The 23,749-nt window shown below is 62.1% G+C and overlaps 2 protein-coding genes across 4 annotated transcripts in view; both read left to right on the forward strand.

The window, feature by feature from the left end:
- Nucleotides 1-13,093, forward strand: part of KDM2A (lysine demethylase 2A) — a 33,486-nt gene extending 20,393 nt beyond the window's left edge. Inside the window, 11 exon segments of the mRNA XM_066320359.1 lie at nt 320-741; nt 5,334-5,417; nt 7,031-7,297; nt 7,418-7,549; nt 7,628-7,717; nt 8,316-8,453; nt 8,455-9,029; nt 10,001-10,164; nt 10,422-10,580; nt 10,673-10,888; nt 10,989-13,093. Coding sequence (XP_066176456.1) covers nt 320-741; nt 5,334-5,417; nt 7,031-7,297; nt 7,418-7,549; nt 7,628-7,717; nt 8,316-8,453; nt 8,455-9,029; nt 10,001-10,164; nt 10,422-10,580; nt 10,673-10,888; nt 10,989-11,170 — 2,429 coding nt within the window. The 3' untranslated portion in view covers nt 11,171-13,093.
- A 2,828-nt stretch (nt 13,094-15,921) lies between these two features.
- GRK2 (G protein-coupled receptor kinase 2) lies at nt 15,922-23,416 on the forward strand. Of its 3 annotated transcripts, none has more exons than XM_066320361.1 (21): nt 15,922-16,198; nt 17,218-17,294; nt 17,867-17,940; nt 18,175-18,276; nt 18,483-18,557; nt 19,019-19,080; nt 19,299-19,350; nt 19,476-19,567; nt 19,745-19,844; nt 19,932-20,010; nt 20,097-20,227; nt 20,526-20,620; nt 20,698-20,805; nt 20,881-20,947; nt 21,142-21,242; nt 21,331-21,397; nt 21,483-21,578; nt 21,657-21,819; nt 21,896-22,032; nt 22,131-22,241; nt 22,532-23,416. In XM_066320361.1, the coding sequence occupies exons 1-21, from the start codon at nt 16,086-16,088 to the stop codon at nt 22,691-22,693; spliced, it is 2,064 nt and encodes a 687-aa protein (XP_066176458.1). In that variant the 5' UTR covers nt 15,922-16,085; the 3' UTR covers nt 22,694-23,416. The 3 variants fall into 3 exon arrangements, with proteins under 3 accessions (XP_066176458.1, XP_066176457.1, XP_066176460.1); XM_066320360.1 differs by having other exon boundaries at nt 15,924-16,198; nt 22,128-22,241; XM_066320363.1 differs by lacking the exon at nt 17,218-17,294 and having other exon boundaries at nt 16,064-16,198; nt 22,128-22,241.
- The last annotated feature ends 333 nt before the right edge of the window (nt 23,417-23,749 follow it).

Consider the following 23,749-nt stretch of genomic DNA (forward strand, 5'->3'; position numbering starts at 1 on the left):
TACGTAGAAGATCCTGGCCCACGACACTGGGGTGGAACTAGATGACAGTCCAGGTCCCTACCAACCCAATTCCATGAAATAAGGTCTAGGACATGAAATTCAGTCTTGGGCATTTGCCGTTTCTTCCTCTGGGACCTTTTACTATATCTGGTGCCTTGCATTCCCACAAACAGGAATGGGAAAGGTGTATAGCTGTTCTTTTCCAGCTTCTCTGTTCCTTTCACCTCATACAAATCTGTTGCTCCAGCATCCCTCATGACTGTGGGAATCCCACTAAACACAGAACACATCCTGTGATCCTGTTTCTCCATCATGGCAGATATGGAGCTGAGCTCCTCGGACTCAGTGAACATGGAAGAGGAGGAGGAGGAGGAGGAGGATGACGACGCAGCAGGGAAGGAATCCCGGCGCCCCGTGACCAGGAGGTCCGTTCTCACCAGCCCCATTGCCAACGGTGCCGATGTGGACTTTGATGAGCTGGGCAAGAGCTGCCGGAGCAGCCTGCCGGCTCTCAAGAAGACACCATCCATAGACTCTTCCGACTCCAGCCGGGGCTCCCAGAACGGCCAGGCCTGGGAGCCGAGTGGGGGCAGCCCCCGCAAGAGCAGGAAGGTGCACCTGACCCAGTTTGAGCTGGAGGGGCTGCGCTGCCTCGTGGACAAGCTGGAGTCGCTCCCTCTGCACAAGAAGTGTGTTCCCACCGGCATCGAGGACGAGGACGCCCTCATCGCTGACGTCAAGGTAGGCCTGAGCGAGTGCAAAGTGCTTCCCACGAGGAGACTGGGCTTCTCCTTCACACTGCCCCTGTCCTAGGGCAGGATTGGTGTCTTCCTCTCTGTGAGGCTGATGTTACAGGGAGGGACAGCCCTGGGTTTGGGGGTGGGAAAGCAGGAGGGTGGCTGGATCCCTTACGGCTGTCAGTGCAGGAATGCTTGTTGCTGATGCAGTTCACTTCCAGTTTTGGCTGTCGACTCTGTGACAGTTGAAGCCTTTTCCTTGCCCCAGGTGGATTTGACTTTGTTCAGGTTGTTTGCCCAGGGTGTGACCTGGAGTTATAAGAGTCAGTTATTTTGGCCTGGTGAGGGTTGTTTGCATTTTATTGGCCTTCAGCTGTTGAGCTGACCCAATGAGCTTTGGTGTTTTAGCCATTTCAACACCAAAGTGGGAATGTCAGCTTCACTCTATCCCCAGGAATCATTCTATTCCCTAAAAAGTTTCCTTCTGCTCCTCTGCTTGGTGTTGGTGATCTGTACAGCTGCTTGCCTGTACCAAAGCTGACATCCAGACACAGCCATGCATGTGTTCTTGTCTTCGCCATTGTTTTTATTTCCAAGTGCTGTCTTCTGATGGTTTTTTGTGAGTTGTTCGGGTAAATCCAGAGATCTGCTGCATTTGGAGCAGAGGGTGCAGCTCTGGGGTCTTGGCTGAAAGAGTCTGCGTTGCTGTTAGGGGCTGAATTTCTGGTTTTCTGTGGCTTTTCAGGCATCCTGTGTGTGCTGTGACCTTTGAGAGTGTGACCTGTGTTTCTGAGCCCTGTATGGTGCTCTGGAGGAACCTGAACTGTGGGCTGTGTTTCACCCTTGGCACTGACAAAAGGAGGCTGGTTTTTGGGCATTTTGAAGGCAGAGCCTTAAAGGTTATTGGTGTTCAATTGGAGTTTGAGACCTGATCACAAAAATTATTCATGTTTTGGAGGTAGTAAGGGTGTGCCTGTGGTTTTAGTGTGACCCACCCACCTCTGTGTTCAGCTGTACCTCGCAGATGGGCTGCTTTTGTGGGCCCAGACAACTTCCCTTAGGATTTGCTCCTTAAAGCTGGCTGTCCTTGGAGGTTTGGAAGTATCCTGAGCTGCAGGACTCCATCCCTTAAGACTGGCATCCTCAAGGCATCAAGATCCTTAGTCACAGCCTGCAGTGGCTGGGGAAAGTGGGACACGTTTTTCCAACCACAGCAAAGTTCTACTTTCAAAACTCATTTTCCATAGAGGTGATGGAAGTGGCCAGTAGAGGTTGGCTCATTAAAGCCTGAGAAGGGCTTAAGACATTTCTAGCTAAAACTTCCAGCTGGGCCCACCAGTCTGCAGCAGGTACTTTTGCCCTTGTGTCACCATATAAGGTCACTGATGAAGCTGGGATCTGGCCAAGCCGGGGAAGCTGCACTTTGCTCTGTGCTTCCCCAGGTCAGAACATGGCGTTTTGTCATCCAGACTTGTAGGCCTGGCACCTTGATCTGCCTGTCCAGTGCCACCCTCTGCTAGCCAGTGTCCCCAGGGCACACCAGGAGCCAGGAAAATGCTGCCTTTTCCCACAGCCTCTTGTGAAGTTACTGGGATTTCAGGGTGTCTGTCTGTTGGGTCACATGGAAAAATATGTATCCTATCACGAGTTCAGCCTGGAGTGTCACATGGCGGGATATGACACTTGGGATGTGACCATGTTAGCTCTGCGGCAGGAATTGTCTGAAAATTCTGAGCATGGGGTGGGGGGGTGTCACTGGAAGGATCATTGACAAAGAGGGAATTTCTGAGATGTCCTGTTGTCTATTGGCTGCTTCCATCCATGCTTTTTGACCTCTCTGTGGTGTGCTGGTTTCCGTGACTGGATTTGACAGGAGCATGGTCATGAGGCAGCTGACAGCAGGTCTAAAGCTAGGCCCTTGTGGCCTGGAATAAACAGGTTATATCTGAGCTCTGCATGGAGCTGTTGGAGCACCAAGGATTGTAGAAACAAGAGAAGCCTCTCCCAGAAGTGCTGATCCTGTCTCCAGGACCTCATCTCAAAACCTCTGGTGTGTGGCATCGCTCACTACCTGTCTGGGCAATGGGCACAAAGAGAATTTGGTGAGGAATGGGGGTGGTACTCAGGGATGGGCAGGGAAGTTCAGGATGGCCTATGAGCTGCACCAGGAAGTCCTCCCGTGGTGGGATGGCAGCCCTGGTCACGCTCCTGCCTGTGGGTCGCAGAGATCCCATGCCAGGGGCCCGAGCGTGTCACTGGTGGCACAGTCGGTGACAGTCTGAAGCCAGGTCGGCATGCCACTGGCTTCCTGGGAACACAGAGCTGGAGTTGCCTGCAGATGCTTTGGATGCATCAGAGGTGGGAGCAGCCGCTGCTCCCCTGTGCTGTTTGGCTTTATTTCAGGAGTTTCCTCCATTTTAATTGCGGTGTGTAGCTGGGGGGCGTCTGGCGGGCTGGGATTGCTTGGGGACACCTTGACCGCCCGGTATGGATCTGTCCCCCTCTAGCGGCTTGGTCCCCGGCGCCTTTGGGAACGTGGCTGCTCCCAAACTTGGCTGGCGGGATGTTTGTCCCTCCAGGTCGGGGGGTGCAGGCCAAGCGGGGAGCTGCAAGGGAGATGACCCTCGCTTCCATTCCAAAGCCCCGCTCGCTCCAGCGGGGTCTCTGCTGTGTCCCAAACCCGCCTGGGAGCAGACAAAAGAAAGGCGCCGGGGAGGCCGGGCCTGAGCGGGACGGGGTGAGGGCTCTCGGCCACGCCGTGCCCGGCCCCGGGGAGCCCGGCGCCGGCCTCTCGGATTGCGGCGGCGGCGGGAGGGAGGGATCCCGGGGAGGCCGGTGGGCAGCGCCGCCCGGACCCTGCGCCAATCCCCGCCGTCCCGGCCCCTCCCGGCGCTGCAGCAGCGCGGCTCTGCCCTCCGCTCCCTCGCTCCCTTTTTCTCTTCTGCCATCTTCCCGTTGCAAAGCATTGCTGGGAACCGCATGTGGGTGACGCAGCAGCATTGTCTCCGGCTCAGGAAGCTGCCGCCGCCGCTGCCCAAGGGCTCGGGAGGAGCACGCGGCCGCCGGTGCGGCTGCCGGGAGCGGGGAGGAGCCGGGGACGCTGGGCGCGGGGGGCGCAGCTGCTCCCCCAGCCATGTCCCCGAACGCCGGGGCTCCGGCCGGGCTCTGAGCCAGCCCCCGGAGGTGTCCGGGGAGAGGGGAGGGGGCCCCGGCCCTCGCAGTGCGGGCACCGAAACAAAGAGGGCTCGGCAAACTTCACCCCGGAGTCTCGGCAGCTCCAGCGGCGCAAGGTCAGGCAGCCGGCAATGCTCGTGGCGCGGGGAAGGGGACGCGGGGACGCTCCGGTCCCGGACAGGGTGGGAGGGGACCGCGGGGGGCTCCCTGCTTCCCCGGGGGGCTCCCTGGCCGCTGCTTGGGCTCGCTTCTCCCGTCCCCGGGGCGCTCTCGCCGGCAGCGAGCTGAGGCGCTCCGACCGCGTGTGCGCAGGGTCCCCTCCGCCGCGTCCCTCGGGGCACAGGGGACCAGCGGGCCGTCGCCCACCCCGGCTCCGAGCCAGATGCAGCCGCAGCACCCGGGAGCCCCCGCAATCCCTCGGCTCCGTGGCGGGGAGCGTTGCCTGAGCCGCCCCCACCCCGTCCCCGGTGCCACAGGCAGGCAGGCGGGCGCTGCAGTCTCACGGATGTCCGTGTGGGAGCTCCGAGCCCTGACCTTTCCCTCGCCGTGCGCTCGTGGGGAGGCGGAAGGTCTGAAGGCGGCACGCTGCGCTGCCGGGGAGCCCTGGGGAGACTGCGGCTTCCTGCCTCCCCAGACACCAGGAAAAGCGGGCGGGGGGCAGCCGGGCAGCCCCTGCCCTGGCCCTGCCTGGCAGCGGGAAGCGCCGCCCGCCGGGATGCCGGCAGGAGGCTCCTGCCTGCGTAACCATGGCAACGTCAAGTAAATAAAGCACCTTTGCAACTGGCGAATTCGGTGGAGAGTGGATGTGGGGAGGGGGCTGCGCTGAAAGGGCCGGGTGAGGGCGGGAGCCCCGTGCACCGGGGGCGAGGGCCTGTCGCTCCAGAGGGCAGCGTGCCAGTCCGGTAGGTGCCCAGGGATCTCTCCCTCCGAGTCAAAGCCAAACCCTGAGGCAGTGCGGGGGAGCAGCTCTCCGCTGCCGGCGGCTTGTGCCAGGCCACGGAAGGGGTGCTGGGGCATTACATCCTGCTGCTGCTGCACTCTCCTGGCTGCCCTGTGCCTGGAGAGCAGCTGGGGGGTGGGGAGGGCAATGCTGGTGAATCTTTCCTCCAAAATCCCCCCAGACTGTCGAATCTTGGCACTCTCCCCCTCTCCCACCACCCAGCACGGGGCCTCGGGGCTGAAATGCAGTTGATGAAAGCGCTGGTGCAGATCGACTCGACAGAGCTTGTCTGTCTCATGTGGGGAGGGGAGGGATGGTTGCTGGCGGGCGTGGGGAGAGGAGGGCTCCTTCCCAGCCGCCTTTGAAGCATGCTGGCCTTGGCATCTGTTCGGAGCCTGCCTCGCTGGCGGGCGCCGTGTTTCCCTCTGCTCACACCTGTGCTTTTTGTCTCTCTGCTGTGTTCCCCCCTCTCTCTCCATTAGCTGCTGTTGGAAGAATACGCGAACAGCGACCCCAAACTGGCACTTACAGGCGTCCCCATCGTCCAGTGGCCCAAGAGAGATAAGGTAGGAGCTGCGAGGAGGGGACCCAGATGGGTGTCATGTGTTAAGTCGTTTCCCAAGCCTGGGGTGTGGTGGCACTGCTTCCATATCTGCCAGTATGGGAGCAGTGCCAAAGTGGGATGTGGGGTGCAGCCACCCCCACAGCACCACAAGCAAACCCAGAGATCTCCCACCGTGCCGGTTATCCCAGCTCAGCTGGTGGGTGATAACCAGAGCAGCCCCAGCTGCTCCATGTTCTCCAGCCTTTTGGTTGTACGTGGAGAACTGGGGGCCTTGTTGTGGGAGGAAGGGGCAATCCTGCTCTCCCAGGGGCCCTCTGGATTGAGAGGGGGACCTGGATGGCCTGAGGAATGTTGTATGTCAGGGAAGGCCTCACTGTGGCAGGGGTGCGTGAGGTGTGGGGTTGATGGTCAAGAGCAGTCCAGCCCCTCACTGCAAGGTGAACGTGTCCCTTGTGTCCCTGTTGTAGGATTTGGTCTTACAACCCCAAGCAAGGCAGCTCTCTCCTGGGAGTCTGTCCCTGTGGATAGCAGCCAGCTCCTCAGCAATGGGACCTTTCCATGCATCCCTGCTTTTCCCTGTCCAGCTGTGCTCATAGCTCAGGGCCCACAGCTGGGCTGCAGCCTGGGCTGAGCTCGCTGGGCAGATGGAGGCATGGAGCAGCCGGACTTCCCTTCCACAGGCTGCCTTCCTGCGGCCTGCCAGGATGGCTCCCAGAGGTCACTTCTTCCTTCCTGCCAGGAGATGGGCTCACAGGCAGGCTGTGGGAAGAGCAGGACCCATTCGTGCTGGGAAGGGTGGGTAACTCCTGTTTGGGAGTCTGGAGACAAATGAGCCTCTCAGATGGACCTTTGGAGGTGCCCATCTCTGCTTGTGTGCCCTGCCCGGGGAATCCAGCGTGATCCTTGTGCAGCACAAGCATCTTGGGAAGCTTTTCTGGGAGAGGTGTCCTGGAGATGTGTGCATGCTTTGGGTGCAGCACTCAGAGGCTTGGCACATCCCCAGCCCCATCCTTGGGAGCCTGCCCTTCCCCAAGCCCATCAGCTGTGGTGCACATCCCAGCACGGCCGATCCCAGAAGGGTGCTGCAGCCAGCAGATTCCCTGTGAGGGCTGATGGGATGCAGGGTGACAGCTGGAGAGCTGTGCTGTCCTACCTGCACTGTAAACAAGGAGGGTGTGGGTGTTCCCGGTGTGCCTCGAGCTTGGGAAAGAGCGAGCAGAGCTGTCCCCTTGTGCAGCCTGCAGAGTGACACAGAGAGGACAGTCTGGGTGGGCTTTGTCATTCCTTGTCTCAGCAGAGAAGCATGGATGCTGTGGGGGATGCTTTTGGGACTCAGTAGCCGTCTCCAGACCCATTTGAGCCCTAACGGGGGGTGAGAGGAAGGAGAGCTGTTGGCGTGGGATGATGTGAGGGATTAAGGAGTGTGCTCCAGGAGCAGTGCCAGGTCAGCGCCGATCCAGGCACCTTTGGCTGCGGAGTGCTGAGGGAGCAGAGCTGCTCTCTGGCACATTGTCTGAAGTCGTAGTGCTGAATCCAGGCATCAGAGCCTTCCAGATCCCGGCAGAACGCAGCACTTCCCTGTCCTCACCCAATTCCCTCTCTCCCTGTTGCCAGCTAAAGCTCCAGGCCCGGCTGCGGGTGCGCCTGCCCACCATCCCCATCACCAAGCCGCACACCATGAAGCCAGCACCGCGCCCGACTCCCATCAGGTCCACGGTGTCTCCCATCGTGTCGGGCGCCCGGCGGAGGCGGGTGCGGTGCCGGAAATGCAAGGCCTGCATGCAGGGCGAGTGTGGCATGTGCCACTACTGCAGGGACATGAAGAAGTTTGGCGGGCCTGGCCGCATGAAGCAGTCCTGTGTCCTCCGGCAGTGCTTGGCGGTGAGTCCAAGTTGGGTTCCTGGGGGATAGCTGGCTGCTTCTCAGTAGTTCAGGTAGTAGGGAAGAGAGGGTGAAGGCTGTCCCACCATGCCCTGGTGTCAACCCTGCTTTCCTTTGTAGCCCAGGCTGCCTCACTCGGTCACGTGTGCACTTTGCGGGGAGGTGGATCAGAATGAGGACTCACAGGACTTTGAGAAGAAGCTCATGGAGTGCTGTATCTGCAACGAGATCGTTCACCCTGGCTGTCTGCAGGTGAGCAGGGCACGTGCTGGGCAAAGGGGAGCTTGGCTGTGGGGATGGGCTGCTGCTGACCCCCTCCTCTTGTTGCAGATGGATGGGGAAGGACTGCTCAATGATGAGCTCCCCAACTGCTGGGAGTGCCCCAAGTGCTACCAGGGTGACGATGCAGAGAAGGGCCAGGTAAGGAGCTGTGCTGTGGCAAGGCAGGATCTGTGTCCTCCATCCCTCCCACTGCATCCTGCCAGGGATGTGTCCAACCAGCATGGGCTGGGAAGTGCAGTGACCAATGAGAATGAGAATCATGGGGGTGCAGCACCTGGGGGCCTGGGTATATCCTACTGCAATGCGATCCTGAGATATTCCACTGTAAGAGACATTGAACTGTTAGGCATAGAGCGTAAGGAAACCCCAGCTTCAAGGGACGCCCCTTTTGAGAAGGGATTAGGAAAATGCTTATTGCTGGTATGGGTATACTCTGGTCCTTGTGGTGCCTAGATGAGCTGTTAGGAAGAACTTATTTACTGTGAAGGTGGTGAAACCCTGGCAGAAAGCCGTGGATGTCCCATCCCTGGAAGCATTCGAGGCCAGGTTGAATTGGGTTTGGAGCAACCTGATGTAGTGGAAACTGTCCCTATCTAACCCAAACCGTTCCTTGATTTCACTGGGCACTGCTGGTGCAGGTCCTGCCAAGCACCATGGTGTTTCCCTAGGGAAAAAGAGAGGGGGAAAGCCTTGCCAGGCCTCCGTCCCGCTAACCATCCACCCCCATTCCCTGCAGAAGCGCAAGGTGGAGGAGAGCGACGACGACACGGCGCAAGCCAAGGTGCTGCGGCCCCTGCGGAGCTGCGAGGAGCCCCTGACCCCCCCGCCCAACTCGCCCACCCCGATGCTGCAGCTGATCCACGACCCCGCGTCCCCCCCGCGGGGTGGTGACACGCTCGTCCCCGGGCGCCGGGCCCAGCGAGCACCACAGCGCCAGCCGGGACGAGCGCTTCAAGCGCCGGCAGCTGCTGCGGCTGCAGGCCACCGAGAGAACCATGGTGCGGGAGAAGGAGAACAACCCCAGCGGCAAAAAGGAGCTGTCGGAGGTGGAGAAGGCCAAGCTGCACGGCTCCTACCTCACCGTGACGCTCCAGCGCCCCACCAAAGATGTCCACGGGACTTCCATCGTCCCCAAGCTCCAAGCCATCACGGCCTCCTCGGCCAACCTGCAGCACTCGCCGCGCGTGGTCGTGCGCCACGCGCCCGCCAGGATGCCCCTGCGGAGCGGGGCTGACGAGGAGGCGGCCGCCGAGGAAGAGGAGGAGGAAGAGGAGGAGGAGGACGAGAACGCGGAGGAGGGGGGGGCGGCCCGGCTGAACGGGCGCGGGGGCCGGGCGCAGGAGGGCGAGGAGAGCTGCGTCCAGCGCGAGGTCTGGATGTCCGTGTTCCGCTACCTCACCCGCAGGGAGCTCTGCGAGTGCATGCGGGTGTGCAAGACCTGGTACAAGTGGTGAGTGTGGGGACGCGTCCCGGGGCTGGGGCTGCGTCTGCGGCAGACGCCCAGAGGGAGCGGGGGGAAGGTGCACTGAGGTGATCTGGCCTCGGTGCCTTCCCGTCACTCCCCAGAGCCAGGCGGCGTCACTGTAGCCAGCCCTGGTGCCTCTGCCGTGTGTGCACCCATCTCTGTTGTTCTGCCTTCCTCCTGCCCCCTCAGCTGTCCCCTGCTGTGTCCTTGCGAGGTGCCAGTGCCCTTCCCTCTCCCGTCACCCTGATGGTGCTTGCCCTTCCTGGCCTCCCTTGCTGCCTGGCCTCCCAGCAGGCAGGGAAGGCAGGCTCAGGCGGGATGGCTTTGCTGCCTGGAAATGCCTCGGGGGGCAGCAGGCCCAGAGACAATGCTGGCACCGGGACAGCTGTGCATGGAGGGCTTGGGAACAGGCAGGAATGGAAACTGGGAGGTTTCTAACAGCCGAGCAGCAGGGATTGCCAGCTTTGATCAGCAGCTGGTGGCAGTGGTGTGGTGGAGAAGTATCCCCTCTCCTGCACCCTCGGGGGCTCAGCTAAGCTGTCATTGGGTCCTGGCTCTCACAAACTCCCATGGAAGAGGAAGTGTTTGCTCCTGGTGAAGGACGAAGGAGCGAACTGTGCTGGAGCTGTGGGGTGGGACACACAGTGTTTTGCCTGCTGGGAGTAAGAATCCTCAAGATCAGGAGAAACACCCAGAGGGGGCAGACAGGCACGCAGCCGTCACTTGGAGTCTTGTGTTGTGGCAGCAAAGCCCTGCTGGGGCTGCAGTGGGTGGCCCAGCACCTTCGGCAACCTCCCATGTTTGGAGAAACCTATGGAAACCAGGAGGGACAGCTTTGTTCTGTGGTTAGGGCCACACCAGGGCTGGGCTCCTTCTGGAAGCCAGGCAGTCTGCTGGCAGTCTGTTATGCCGTGGGACTCTTGGGATTAAACTTTCAGCCTTGTCCTTGTCCCCAGGTGCTGTGACAAGAGATTGTGGACAAAGATAGACTTGAGCAGGTGCAAGTCCATCACCCCCCAGGCACTGAGCGGCATCATCAAAAGGCAGCCAGTCAGCCTCGACCTCAGCTGGACCAATATCTCAAAAAAACAGCTTACATGGCTCGTCAACAGGCTGCCAGGTGAGTGTGGGCTGGGGAGAGGTCCCTGCCTCTGCCACGAGCCTGCTCTGAGGCTTCCTGAGGGCTGGGTCATGGGGAGAGACACCCTGTAAGCCTGGGAACTCCTGGGTGCCTGGGTGCCATCACCCAGCAAGTGTCCCACCCCAGGCAGGGAGGGCGCCTGCTTCCTCATGTGTCTGGAAAAAGATGGTGGAGATCTGGGATGCCTGGGAGCCGACCCAACCTGTCTAACTTGTTACCTGCTTCCCTTCCGCCAGGCCTGAAAGACCTCATCCTAGCGGGCTGTTCCTGGTCTGCAGTCTGTGCTCTCAGTACCTCCAGCTGCCCCCTTCTCAGGACCCTCGATCTTCGGTGGGCAGTAGGAATCAAGGACCCTCAGATCCGGGACTTGCTCACGCCTCCAACAGACAAACCCAGTAAGCTGCTGCTGCCCTGGGGCTGGCCGGGCTGGCCAAGGGGAGGCCTCCAGGGCGGTCTGTCCACTCTGTTTCTCCCTCCGCCTGCGCAGGTCAGGACAATCGCAGCAAACTCCGCAACATGATCGACTTCCGGCTCGCCGGGCTGGACATCACCGACGCCACGCTGCGCCTGATCATCCGCCATATGCCCCTGCTCTCCCGCCTCGACCTCAGCCACTGCAACCACCTCACGGACCAGTCGGCCAACCTCCTCACCGCCGTGGGCTCCTCCACACGCAACTCCCTCACCGAGCTCAACATGGCAGGTGCGTGCCCTGCTCCAGGTGCCTCCTGGCTTTCCCGTTCCTCCTGCTGGGGCTGCCTGCCGGAGGCGTTCCCCTCACGCTCCCTGTGCTCTGCCCGCAGGCTGCAATAAGCTGACGGACCAGGCCTTGCTGTACCTGCGCCGCATCTCCAACATCACCCTCATCGACCTGCGGGGTTGCAAACAGATCACCCGCAAAGCCTGTGAGCACTTCATCTCGGACCTGTCCATCAACAGCCTCTACTGCCTGTCTGATGAGAAGCTGATCCAAAAAATCAGCTAGAGACCCTCCCCGGGGCAGACTGAGGAGAAGGAAAAGAGCCCATCCCACCCCTCTCGGAGAGCTGCTCCTCCACCTTCCCCCCTTGCCCTGCGTGTCCTGCCGCTGCCTCCCAGCTGACTCGGCAGGCAGGGCCGTCGCTGGCCTCGCTCCGCTGTCCTTCTTCCTCCTCCTCCTTCCCCGGGACTTCTGCCGAGGAAGATGTCCCGCCAGGCTGGCCAGTACCAGAGGAGGAATGGGCACATGGCAGGGAGCCTTGGCTGGAGTCTGGCCGCTCCCGAGGCGGGGGCTGTAACAGAGGCCTCTGTGCAGAGAAATGGGGCACCCTCTCCCCCCAGCTTTTCCCCTCTTCCCCATCATTTCCTTGCCTTGAAACACTTGTCACTTCCCCGGTAGCACAAAGCTTGAGGGTCGAGGTCTCTCCGAGGAGGCGGGAGCAGAGCCAGAAGGCCCCGTCCCCCTCTGTGCCACCACCAGCTCAGCGCTTCCCTGCGCTCTCTCCTTTTCCCTTCCCCTTCCCCTCGACTGGCTGCAGGGACTGCTATCCACCCCCCTCCTCCTCCCACACATCCGGGCAGTTCTTGGGGCGCCCAGCGCGGGAGCCCCATGGCTGGCGTGGCCCAGGAGCAGGGGCTGGGGGATATCTCATCTGTCCAAGGGGATGGAGCAGGGGAGAAGCCACAGGTACACCAGAGCTCAGGGAGGACTCGGGAAGCATCAGCCAGGGGTGAGTGAACGAGTACGGGGCGGGGACAGGAGCTGCCTCCTCTTCCTCCCCAGCTCCCGGCACCACAAAGCACTCTGGGGCCGGAGGGGCGACCTGGGACCGAACTGACATCGTCCTCTCCTTCCCCCCCACCCCCTTTTCGCTGCCGATTTTCCTTTGCAATGAATGGTTGGTCCAAAGAACCTCTCTCTAGGGCAGCAGAGAGTTTTTTGCACTTTAAAAAAAAAAACAACAAAAAAAAAGACAAAAAAACAAAACAACAACAAAAAAAAACGACAAGAAAAAAAAAAAAAAAAAAAGGAAAAAAGGTTGGATTCTTCTTTTTCTGGGTCACTATTTTATTTCCCTCCCTGTCCTGCCTGTGCCTGGACGCTCCCCCTCTCTGTACCCCCAGTGTCAGCACCCTGCTCTCTCCCTGGCAGCGTACCAATAGCACAATCTGGGGTGTCCCCTCCGTGCCACCACCGGTCCCCAGCCCTGTAGGGGCCCCCGGGGGGCAGCCCGCATCCCCCCCGCTGCTTCAGAAGCAATAAAGGAGGAGAGGCGGCCCGCGGGGACTGTCCCCGGCAGGGGACCACGAGGGGACAATCCCGCAGTGCCTGGACAAGGGGCAGTGTGGCCGGAGCCGGAGGGCTCGGAGCAGGAAAATCCCGCAGGCGCCAGGAGGAGCCTTCGGCCTCGGCCTCTCTCAGCGGCGGCTCCCGGCAAAGACGTCGAAAGAATTAAAGCTTTTCTTTTTCCTTTGGATTCCTTTTTGAGTTCTGCAACGCGAAAGAAGAGTTCCAGAGCTGGGGTCGAGAGGGGTGAGGTGGCCCCTCCTGCACGGGGACAGCACCCCCTTCCCACCGTGTCCCCCCTCTCCAGCTGCAGAGACTCCGGCGTGCGACCCTCCTCACCACCCCGGCGTGGTGCAAATCCACGAGGAAGAAAAAAAGAGAATTATATATAATAAAAAATCACTTAGTGATTTAAAACCAACCCAGCCTGCTCCCTGAAGACAACTCCTGCAAGCAAAGTCACTTGTTTAAGGGTTTGGTTGTGGTTTTGTTTCGTTTCAATCCCCCCCTTCCCTCCCTTTCCTCCTTCCCTTCCTTCCCCGGAGAAATATTGTAAATATCTATTTTTTTGTTGGCGATTTAGAGTCCATCTCTGATGTTTGTGCTTTAAAATTAAATGTAAGCATTAAGGGTAAAAGCAAACCAAGTCTTGCGCTCTCTCAGCTGGGGTTGGGGGTTCTTGGCAAGTGGGTTTGGTTTTTTGGCTTGTTTTTGTTGAGTTTTTTGGTTCTGGTTTTTTTGAGGGAGGGTTTTTTTGCTTCCTGAGCCTTCTCCCATCCTGGATTTTGAGAGGCTTTGCTCATACCATATTGGCACCAGGCTGGGCGAGCTGCTGTGGGGGGAGGAAACCCCAGCCTCTCACGGGGAATACTTTGTTTCTTGGGGGTGGATTTTTGGAATAAAAAAAAATGGAAAGAAAAAAAAAAAGACCAATTACAATCCATGAGTGTGAGCTCTGCCCGTTTGTCTGTGAGGGAAGTGGAGGGGACAAGGCCAGGGCTGGCACCTCCCGTGTCCCCTCTGGCCCCAGCGCTGGGGCTTTCTCAGCTGCTCCAGAGGAAACCGGAGCACCGTCGGTGGTGGCAGCTGTCCCGGTGTCCCCGATGTCTCCTGGAGGGTGGTGGCAGCTGTCCCTGTGTCTCATCACCTCCTGCCAGGGCCGCAGGTCCCCAGAGGCCGGTGGGGCTTTTGCCCTCCACATCCCTTGGGAAACCTGCCCTTCACCGGTGGATTCCTGGGTCACCAGGGTGACATTTAGTGTCACGGTCCACGTCTCTGCGGCAGCTGGGCCGTGACATTTGCATGGCGAGGCACACGGCAGGTGACATCTTCCTCCACAGGCGGCTGAGGCCATTGTCACACTCCCTGTGCCCTGGTCCCCAAGTGCCACCACATGCCTCCCCCGGTGATACACCACAGCCAAGCGAATCTCAGCGCCCCGGTGCCCTGCCTGTCCCCTCAAGGTGTCCCCTCCTGGGCCAGGGGACAGGGAGCCAGCACACGGTGTCACAGGTCACACCTGCTGCCACGCATGGCACATGTGTCACACAGTGCGAGGTCTGGAATGACACACACGACGTCCTGCACACACAGAGCTACTGTCACACACCCCGTGGTGTCTCTCACACAGTGTCACATACACAGAGACGGCATCACACCCCGCGCTGGCACACGCACCTGGTGGCACACACCCAGTGTCACACACACGGACCTGGTGTTACATACCCAATGTCACACACACACACAGTGTCACACAGCCGGTGCCACACACATATATCCAGTGTCATACACCCAGTGTCATGCACACGCACCCGGTGTCACACACCCAGTGTCACACACATATGTGCAGTGTCACACACCTGGTGCCACACACGCATCCAGTGCCACACACATACATCCAGTGTCACACACCCAGTATCACACACCCCGTGTCACACACACACACCCAGTGTCACACACACACACCCAGTGTCACATGCACCTGGTGTCACACACCCAGTGTCACACACCCCGTGTCACACACACCCCCCCAGTGTCACACACCCAGTGTCACATGCACCTGGTGTCACACACCCAGTGTCACACACCCCCCCAGTGTCACACTCCCAGTGTCACACACCCAGTGTCACACACACACACCCAGTGTCACATGCACCTGGTGTCACACACCCAGTGTCACACACCCCGTGTCACACACACCCCCCCAGTGTCACACACCCAGTGTCACATGCACCTGGTGTCACACACCCAGTGTCACACACACACACACCCAGTGTCACACACCCAGTTTCACACACCCCGTGTCACACACACCCCCCCAGTGTCACACACCCAATGTCACACACATACACCCAGTGTCACACACACACTCCCAGTGTCACACACACACCCCCAGTGTCACACACCCAGTGTCACATGCACCTGGTGTCACACACCCAGTGTCACACACACACCCAGTGTCACACACCCAGTGTCACACACCCCGTGTCACACACACCCCCCCAGTGTCACACACCCAGTGTCACATGCACCTGGTGTCACACACCCAGTGTCACACACACACCCAGTGTCACACACCCAGTGTCACACACCCCGTGTCACACACACCCCCCCAGTGTCACACACCCAATGTCACACACATACACCCAGTGTCACACACACACTCCCAGTGTCACACACACACCCCCAGTGTCACACACCCCGTGTCACACACACCCCCCCAGTGTCACATGCACCTGGTGTCACACCCCCAGTGTCACACACCCCGTGTCATACACCTAGTGTCACACACATACACCCAGTGTCACACACCCAGTGTCACACACCCCGTGTCACACACATACACCCAGTGTCACACACCCAGTGTCACACACCCCGTGTCACACACACACTCCCAGTGTCACACACCCCGTGTCACACACACCCAGTGTCACACACCCCGTGTCACACACACACCCCCAGTGTCACATGCACCTGGTGTCACACACCCAGTGTCACACACCCAATGTCACACACATACACCCAGTGTCACACACTCCCCCAGTGTCACACACACACACCCCGTGTCACACGCGCCCCCAGTGTCACACACACCCCCCCAGTGTCACACACCCAGTGTCACACACCCCGTGTCACACACCCCCCCAGTGTCACACACACCCCCCCCAGTGTCACACACCCAGTGTCACACACCCCGTGTCACACACACCCCCAGTGTCACACACCCAGTGTCACACACCCCGTGTCACACACCCCCCCAGTGTCACACACACCCCCCCAGTGTCACACACCCCGTGTCACACCCCCAGTGTCACACACACCCGGTGTCCCGGGCGGTGTCGCGGCCCCTCCCGCCGGGCGTGGCGGTGGCGCTGTCCCCGCCCAGCCGCGCTGTCCCCGCCCCGCTCCCCGGTGCGGCCGCGCCCCGTTCCGCGCTGCGCTGCCGCCGCTCCGGGCGCTGCCGCCGCCCGCGTCCCGGGGCCGCCGAGCCCCTCCCGCCGCTGCCCGCTCCTCCGCCCGGCTCCTCTCCGGCGCCGTTCCGCTTCCGGCCGCGGTTCCGCTTCCGGGGCCGCCGGGTCGGGCCGGGTCGGGCCGGGTCGGGCCGGGGCCGGTGCGGGGCCGGCGGCGCGGCGCCATGGCGGACCTGGAGGCGGTGCTGGCCGACGTGAGTTACCTGATGGCCATGGAGAAGAGCCGCGCCGCGCCCGCCGCCCGCGCCAGCAAGAGGATCGTCCTGCCCGAGCCCAGGTGAGGCCCCGCCGCTTGTCCCTCCGTCCCTCCGTCCGTCCGTCCGTCCGTCCGTCCGTCCGTCCGTCCGTCCGTCCGTCTCCGGCACCGCCACCCCGATCCCTTGGTCACCCCTTCCAGGCACGGACACCTCCCGCACACACGTGTGCCGGTCACACCTGCCCGGACACACGGACAGGGACACACGGACAGGGACACACGGACAGGGACAGACAGGGACATGGACACACGGATATGGACACACGGATATGGACAGACACGGATATGGACACACGGACAGGGACACACGGACAGGGACACACGGATATGGACAGACACGGATATGGACACACGGATATGGACACACGGACAGGGACACACGGACAGGGACAGACAGGGACATGGACACACGGATATGGACACACGGATATGGACACACGGATATGGACAGACACGGATATGGACACATGGACAGGGACACACGGACAGGGACACACGGATGTGGACAGACACGGATGTGGACACACGGACAGGGACACACGGATGTGGACACGAACGCGTCACGCCTGTTGCACAGACACACGGACACGCACACACACATCCTGCCTGACACAGGGACACACGGACACACGGACACACACACATCCTGCCGGACACACGGTCACACCCAGCTGTGCGTCCCCTCTGTCGCCGCCGTGTCGCTGCCCTGGACACACACACCTGTACACACGCACAGGTGTGCAGAGGGTCACAGTCCCCGCTCCCCTTGCCAGACCCCGGTGCCCTCCTGTGCCTTTCCTGCCAGGCGCCTGTGGAGCCTTTTTAGGGGGAACACTGGTCCCCACCCTCCCTTGGGCCCCCGTGCGTGGGACACGCTGTGATCCTGCCACTCAGCAACGTGCCACACTTGGGTGGGGACACACAGGATGGTAGGACGTGTGTGCCACCGGGGCTTGGGGACGCGGGAGGAGAAGGAGAGGAGGGGTGGGCAGCAGGGGTCTGTCATGGGGCACGGCTGAGCCCCTCCGCTGTGTCCCCAGCATCCGCAGCGTCATGCAGAAGTACCTGGAGGACCGGGGAGAGGTGACGTTTGACAAGATCTTCACGCAGAAGATTGGTGAGCTGGGGACACGGGGGCTGTGGGGGACACGAGGGGGCACCTGGGCCAGTGCCCACAAGCAAAGGGACAAGCGTGGGCGGGCCGGGGGGCTGCACTGGTGGCCACCATGGCAGCGAGAGCGGCCACAGGAACGGCAGGGGGTTGTGGGGCCAGGCTGGACGGGGGTGCCGGGGGGCTGCGCCACGTTCCCCACCCCGTGTCCCCTGCCCTGTCACTTCCCCCCACGCCAGCACAAACCGTCCGGGGCAGGAAGCGTCTCTCACTTCCTTCTGCCGGCTCCGGCGGTTTCCGGGCACGTCCGCCCTGCTCCGTGTGCCCGCCCGTGCCCCTGCCCCCGCCGTGCCCCACGGCAGCCCCCTCACTGCCCCACGGTGTCCCAGGGGGCTGCTCCCCGGGCCAGCGGTGTCCTTGTCACTCTGTCACCCTGCCAAGTCTGCGCTGCTCCCTGCTTGGCACCTCCCCAAGCCTGGCGCTGGGGTGGCAGCGGGGCTGGGCAGGCCCAGGGGATGTCCCTGTGTCCCTTGTCCTGGGAGGCTGTCACCGCTCACACTGTGACTCCGTCCCTGCAGGCTACCTGCTTTTCCGGGATTTTGCCTTCAACCAGGCCGAGGAGGCCAAGCCCCTGATGGAATTTTATGAGGAGGTGAGACAGGGGGACACCGGGGACAGACCCTGTGTGCGCCAGGAGTAGGGGTGCCACCTGCAGCGCCCGTGAACACGGTGCCAAGAGCACCACCCAAGGTGACGGTGCCCAGGGAGCTGGGAGACACCGTCTGAGGGGATGGGATCACCTCTCCCACGGGACAAGGCACCCAGAGAGGCCACAATTCCCAGCGTTCCGTGTGCCCCTGTGCCACTGGAGCTGTGCTTTCTCCAGATCAAGAAGTACGAGAAGCTGGACTCCGAGGAGGAGCGAGCCACCCGCAGCCGCCACATCTTCGACCATTACATCATGAAGGAGCTGCTGGCCTGCTCCCATGTGAGTGCCAGACACTGGGCTGAGGCAGCAGCATGCGAGGGATCTTCCCACTGTGCCCACGGTGTCCTCAGGAGCAGCTCCAAACCCTCCACAGGCTCCATCCTGGGACCCACATCCCACCTGTGGATGTGGATTCCTGCCTCGTGCAGCCCTACCTGGCCGCTGTCCCTTCTGCCCGAGGTGACACGGTCCTGTCCCCCCCACAGCCCTTCTCCAAGAGCGCCACGGAGCACGTCCAGAGCCACCTGAGCAAGAAGCAGGTGCCCCCAGATCTCTTCCAGGTGGGCATCACCTGGGACAGGGAAAGGGGTCCTTGCCACCTGTAGCGCTCAGAGAGTTAATCCTTAGAGGGGGCTGAGGGTCACAGGAGTCCCTGGAAGTGGGAGGGGGGTGTCCCAGGAGGAATGGGGACCCCAAGGGATGGTGAGAGGGTCCCCAGAATGTTGGGAGTCAGGGGGAATTGCTGGCAGTCCCCGTGAGGTAGTGGGAAACTGGGGGCTGGAGGTAGGAGGGGGTCCTCAGAGGGAAGTGATCGGGACCCTGGATGTCACCCTAGGGGGGTCCCCAGGGCTGGTGATGTTGGAGTCCCCAGATAATGAGGTGGCAGAAGCATTCCCAGGGGCTGGAAGTAGCAGTGGGGGGATGTGAAATCCCAGTGGTGGAGGACACCCCACGTAATGATGGGATAGAGGTGACCTGGGCGGCCCTGGGGACCAAGCGCTGAGCCCTGTGTCCTCCCCAGCCCTACATCGAGGAGATCTGCCAGAACCTACGTGGGGGCATCTTCCAGAAATTCATCGAGAGGTGAGTTGGGAGGAAATTCCCATACAGATTGGGGTGTCCCATCCCGGTGTCTCCCAGCCCAGACAGGGATCAGGGGTCCCCACACTGGGGACTCGGAGTTCTCTTCCTTCGCCAGGTGTCCCGGGGGGTGCTCCCTGTCTCCAGACAAATCCAGGGAGTCTTTGAAGGGCGTGTTTCTCCAGGATCTCCACTCTTGCCCTCTCTGCTCTTCCTTGCAGTGACAAGTTCACGCGGTTCTGCCAGTGGAAGAACGTGGAGCTGAACATCCATGTGAGCAGGAATCACCTCCCGGGGAGGGGGATGTGCTTCTGGGGAGCCTCTGTGTCCCTCACCTGGGAAAACTGGGGCAGGGCTTGGTGTCCAGGCTCATCCCAGTCCCCTCCCCACCCCTCCAGCTCACCATGAACGACTTCAGCGTTCACCGAATCATCGGCCGCGGCGGCTTCGGGGAGGTCTACGGCTGCCGGAAAGCAGACACGGGAAAAATGTAACGGGAACGCTCCGGCATGGAGGGACCCACCTGGGATTTTGGGGTGCTGGGGGGTCCCAGTGACGCTGCTGTGATGACACCTGTCGGGGGGATGTCACAGCTGTGGGCGGGAGCTGGGTGCTGGCCCTGCTCTGGGGACACGGTGGCTGCAGGGACTCCGTGCCCGTCCCCCAGGTACGCCATGAAGTGCTTGGACAAGAAGCGCATCAAGATGAAGCAGGGCGAGACGCTGGCCCTCAACGAGCGCATCATGTTGTCCCTCGTCAGCACTGGGGTGAGGGGACATGGGTGCTGGGCAGGGGACAGGGGACAGGGGACAGGGGACAGGGGACAGGGAGGGTGACCCAGTGTCTCCCGCCAGGACTGCCCGTTCATCGTGTGCATGTCCTACGCCTTCCACACGCCCGACAAGCTCAGCTTCATCCTCGACCTCATGAACGGTGAGACCCCAGCCCTGAGCCCTCCCAGGGCACAGAGCCCCCTGCCCAGCCCTGCTCCAGGTGACAGCCGGTCCCTGTCCCCACAGGGGGGGACCTGCACTATCACCTGTCCCAGCACGGCGTCTTCTCGGAGGCGGAGATGAGGTTCTACGCGGCCGAGATCATCCTGGGCCTGGAGCACATGCACAGCCGCTTCGTGGTGTACCGGGACCTCAAGGTGACCGTCCCCACCCGCAGGACATCCCCGAGCCTTGAGAAACCCCTCCACCGCCCCGTGGGCACCCACAGGTGTCACAAACCCTGCGGGAGCCCTCAGAACCCTGTGGGCACTCGTCAAGCCCAGAGGGCACCCTCGGGTCTAATGGACACCCCAGCAGCAAAATCCATGGGCACCAAAATCCATGAGACTTTGGGGCTGCTCAGACACCCCCAAATCCCAGAGAGCCCCCCAGGCTCGCCACCCCCCTACCCATGGGCCCCTCTGGGGCTCAGGGTGTCACTCGGTGTCTCCGCAGCCGGCAAACATCCTCCTGGACGAGTTCGGCCACGTCCGCATCTCCGACCTGGGCCTGGCCTGCGACTTCTCCAAGAAGAAGCCCCACGCCAGCGTGTGAGTGTGCCCACACCCCTGCCCACCCTGCCCCCCGGCCTGGGGCGGCCCCTGACCCCCCTGTGCCCCCTCCCCAGGGGCACCCACGGGTACATGGCGCCGGAGGTGCTGCAGAAGGGGGTGGCCTACGACAGCAGCGCCGACTGGTTCTCGCTGGGCTGCATGCTCTTCAAGCTGCTCCGGGGGTGAGTGTGGGCTCAGCTGGGCACAGCTGGACACAGCTGGGCACTGCTGAGCCCCCTCTGCCTCCAACGCCGCAGGCACAGCCCGTTCCGGCAGCACAAGACGAAGGACAAGCACGAGATTGACCGGATGACCCTCACCATGGTGGGTGGGGGCACGGAGGGGGCTGTGGGCAGGGCGTGGGCTCCCCTGTCCTGCCATAGCACCCACTGGCCCTGGAGCCACACAGGGGGGTCAGGGACAGCTGGTCTTCGCCTGGAGCACATGTTTGTGCCCGTCTGTGTGTCAGTGTGCGTCCCTGTGCCCGCTCACCAGCGTGCTCCTGGGATCTCTCACAGGCCGTGGAGCTGCCAGACTCCTTCTCCCCAGAGCTTCGCTCCCTGCTCGAGGGGCTGCTGCAGCGGGATGTCAACCGGCGCCTGGGCTGCATGGGGCGGGGGTGAGTGTCCCCAAGGACCCCAGGGATGGGGCAAGGTGTGCTGGCACAGCCCCCCCTGTGGCCACGCTCAGCCCTCCTCCCTCCACAGGGCACAGGAGGTGAAGGAAGAGCCCTTCTTCAAGGGCCTGGACTGGCAGATGGTGTTCCTGCAGAAGGTGAGGGGTGTGTGCCCCTGGCTGGGGGCAGGGACGAGGACACAGAGGTGGCGGTCACCCCTCTGACCCCCGTTGCTGCCCACAGTACCCGCCGCCCCTCATCCCACCCCGCGGCGAGGTGAACGCGGCCGACGCCTTCGACATCGGCTCCTTCGACGAGGAGGACACCAAGGGCATCAAGGTACCGGGCACGGGGGCCGAGTGTGGGGGCGTGTGGGGCGTCCTGCAGCCCCTCACCCCGGCGTCCCACCCCGCCCAGCTGCTGGAGAGCGACCAGGAGCTGTACCGCAACTTCCCGCTCACCATCTCGGAGCGCTGGCAGCAGGAGGTCACCGAGACCGTCTTCGACGCCGTCAACGCCGACACCGACAAGCTGGAGGCTCGCAAGAAGGCCAAGAACAAGCAGCTGGGCCACGAGGAGGGTGAGTGGGGCCACCCCCACCCTGAACCACCGCTGGCCGCGGCCCAAGTGCTGACCCCACCTCCCTGTGATCCCAGAATACGCCATGGGCAAGGACTGCATCATGCACGGCTACATGGCCAAGCTGGGCAACCCCTTCCTGACGCAGTGGCAGCGCCGCTACTTCTACCTCTTCCCCAACCGCCTGGAGTGGCGCGGGGAGGGCGAGTCCCCGGTAAGGAGGGCACGGCGCCGGGGGGCTGAGGGGTGGGGGGCACCTGGGGGGACCCCGGTAAGGGCACAGGGGCCGGGCTGAGCCTGTCCCCCCAGCAGTCCCTGCTCACCATGGAGGAGATCGACTCGGTGGAGGAGACGCAGGTGAAGGAGCGCAAGTGCATCCTGCTCCGCATCCGCGGGGGCAAGCAGTTCGTGCTGCAGTGCGACGTGAGTGTCCCCCCCTGTCCCCCTGGCTGCTGGCCGCCTCCTGCTGCCTGCTAGCCATCCTTCCAGCTGCCTGCTAGCCATCCCTCCTGCTGCCTGCTAGCCATCCTTCCTGCTGCCTGCTAGCCATCCCTCCTGCTGGCCACTGGCCCTGCATGTTGACTCCTTCGAGCCATGCCAGGGCATCCATACTAAAAAGGTGGGGCAACCCCACAGCCCTGGCACCCTGGGGAGGCCCAACCACCCCGTGGCCCGCCCTGTGCCCCCTCCTGACCCGGTTCCCTGCCCCACAGAGCGACCCTGAGCTGGTGCAGTGGCGGAAGGAGCTGCGGGACGCGCAGCGGCAGGCGCAGCAGCTGCTGCAGCGGGTGCCCCGCATGCAGAACAAGCCCCGCTCGCCCGTGGTGGAGCTCAGCAAAGTGCCGTTCATCCAGCGCTCCCCCAACGGGCTCTGACCCCTCCCCGCTCCCCCTTCCCCCTTCCCACCCCACCTCTAATTTATTGGGTTGGGTTCCTGCGTGTCCCCCGCTCTCCGTGTGCCCGGAGGGGTCAGTGGGGGGACACGCCCGGTGCCGGTGTCACCCGGGGCGTGGCTGCGGTGGCCTGGCACCTTCTCCCTGGTGTGCCCCCCCCGGTCCTCCAGGAACTCTCCGGCTCAGATGAAGGCAGCCCCCGTCCCTCCCACCCGCTTCCCAGCGCCGTGTGTGCCAAAGGGGCCGGTGGGAACCCCCAGCCGGCGTGTCCCCCGCTCCCCGCGCGGCTGTGCCCGTCCCGTGGGTGACAACCCCTCGTGTTTGTGCGTGCGTGTGTGTGGCTGCGTGTGAGTGTGTGCCCAGGGAGACCCTCTGTAAATACTGTGCCACGGGTCCCTTGTGCCCCCGGCTCTGCCTCTGCCCCTCGTGCCCTGCCCCAGGGCACCCCCAGCCCCCTGCCCTCACTCCTGAGGACAAAGGAGCAGGTGGGAGCCCCTTAAATCAGCCCCAGATGGGCACTGGGGTGCCCCTTGGCCCCCAGGCCCTGGCACCATCTGTAAATACTGGTCTCTGGTGGCTCTGCTCCCGGGGCTGAGGGGGCACTGGGCAGCGCCGGGGCAGTGCGTGAGTGAGGTTTTCATGAGCAGAGACGTGAGAATGCCAAACCAAAAAAAGAGTTTTTTATAATAAAAAGATAGAAAAACACCATCCGGCTCCACCTCGCTGTGTGGGGGAAGAGATGTCTCCGCGCCCGCCGAGTTGGCATGGAGTCCTTGTCACCTCCTGTGGTGTGGGACATTCCTGCATGTCACCCTATGGACACACCAGCACTCTGGGACATCCTGGGGCATCCCGCAGCCCCACAGCATGGGGGTCCCAGGCCAGTGTGGGCTGCTGGGGGTTGTGTCCCCCCATTGCTGTGCTGTCCCCAGGGATGATCTTGGCTGTCGCTTGTCACCAGGCAGAGCAGGTGCCACCTCTCCTGCCCACACCCTGCCTGGGGGCAGCGCGTCAGGGCCAGGGCGTGGCACAGCCGGG

Source organism: Sylvia atricapilla, chromosome 6, assembly GCF_009819655.1.
Source record: "Sylvia atricapilla isolate bSylAtr1 chromosome 6, bSylAtr1.pri, whole genome shotgun sequence".
Classification (NCBI taxonomy): domain Eukaryota; kingdom Metazoa; phylum Chordata; class Aves; order Passeriformes; family Sylviidae; genus Sylvia; species Sylvia atricapilla.

What these genes read in the sequence shown, in the direction of transcription:
- GRK2 (XM_066320360.1), top strand. Translation starts at nt 16,086, where the DNA reads ATGGCGGACCTGGAGGCGGTGCTGGCCGACGTGAGTTACCTGATGGCC. An exon ending in AAAGCAGACACGGGAAAAAT is followed by an intron (nt 19,568 to 19,744) that starts GTAACGGGAACG and finishes CCCGTCCCCCAG; the next exon opens with GTACGCCATGAAGTGCTTGG. An exon ending in ACCGGATGACCCTCACCATG is followed by an intron (nt 20,948 to 21,141) that starts GTGGGTGGGGGC and finishes GATCTCTCACAG; the next exon opens with GCCGTGGAGCTGCCAGACTC.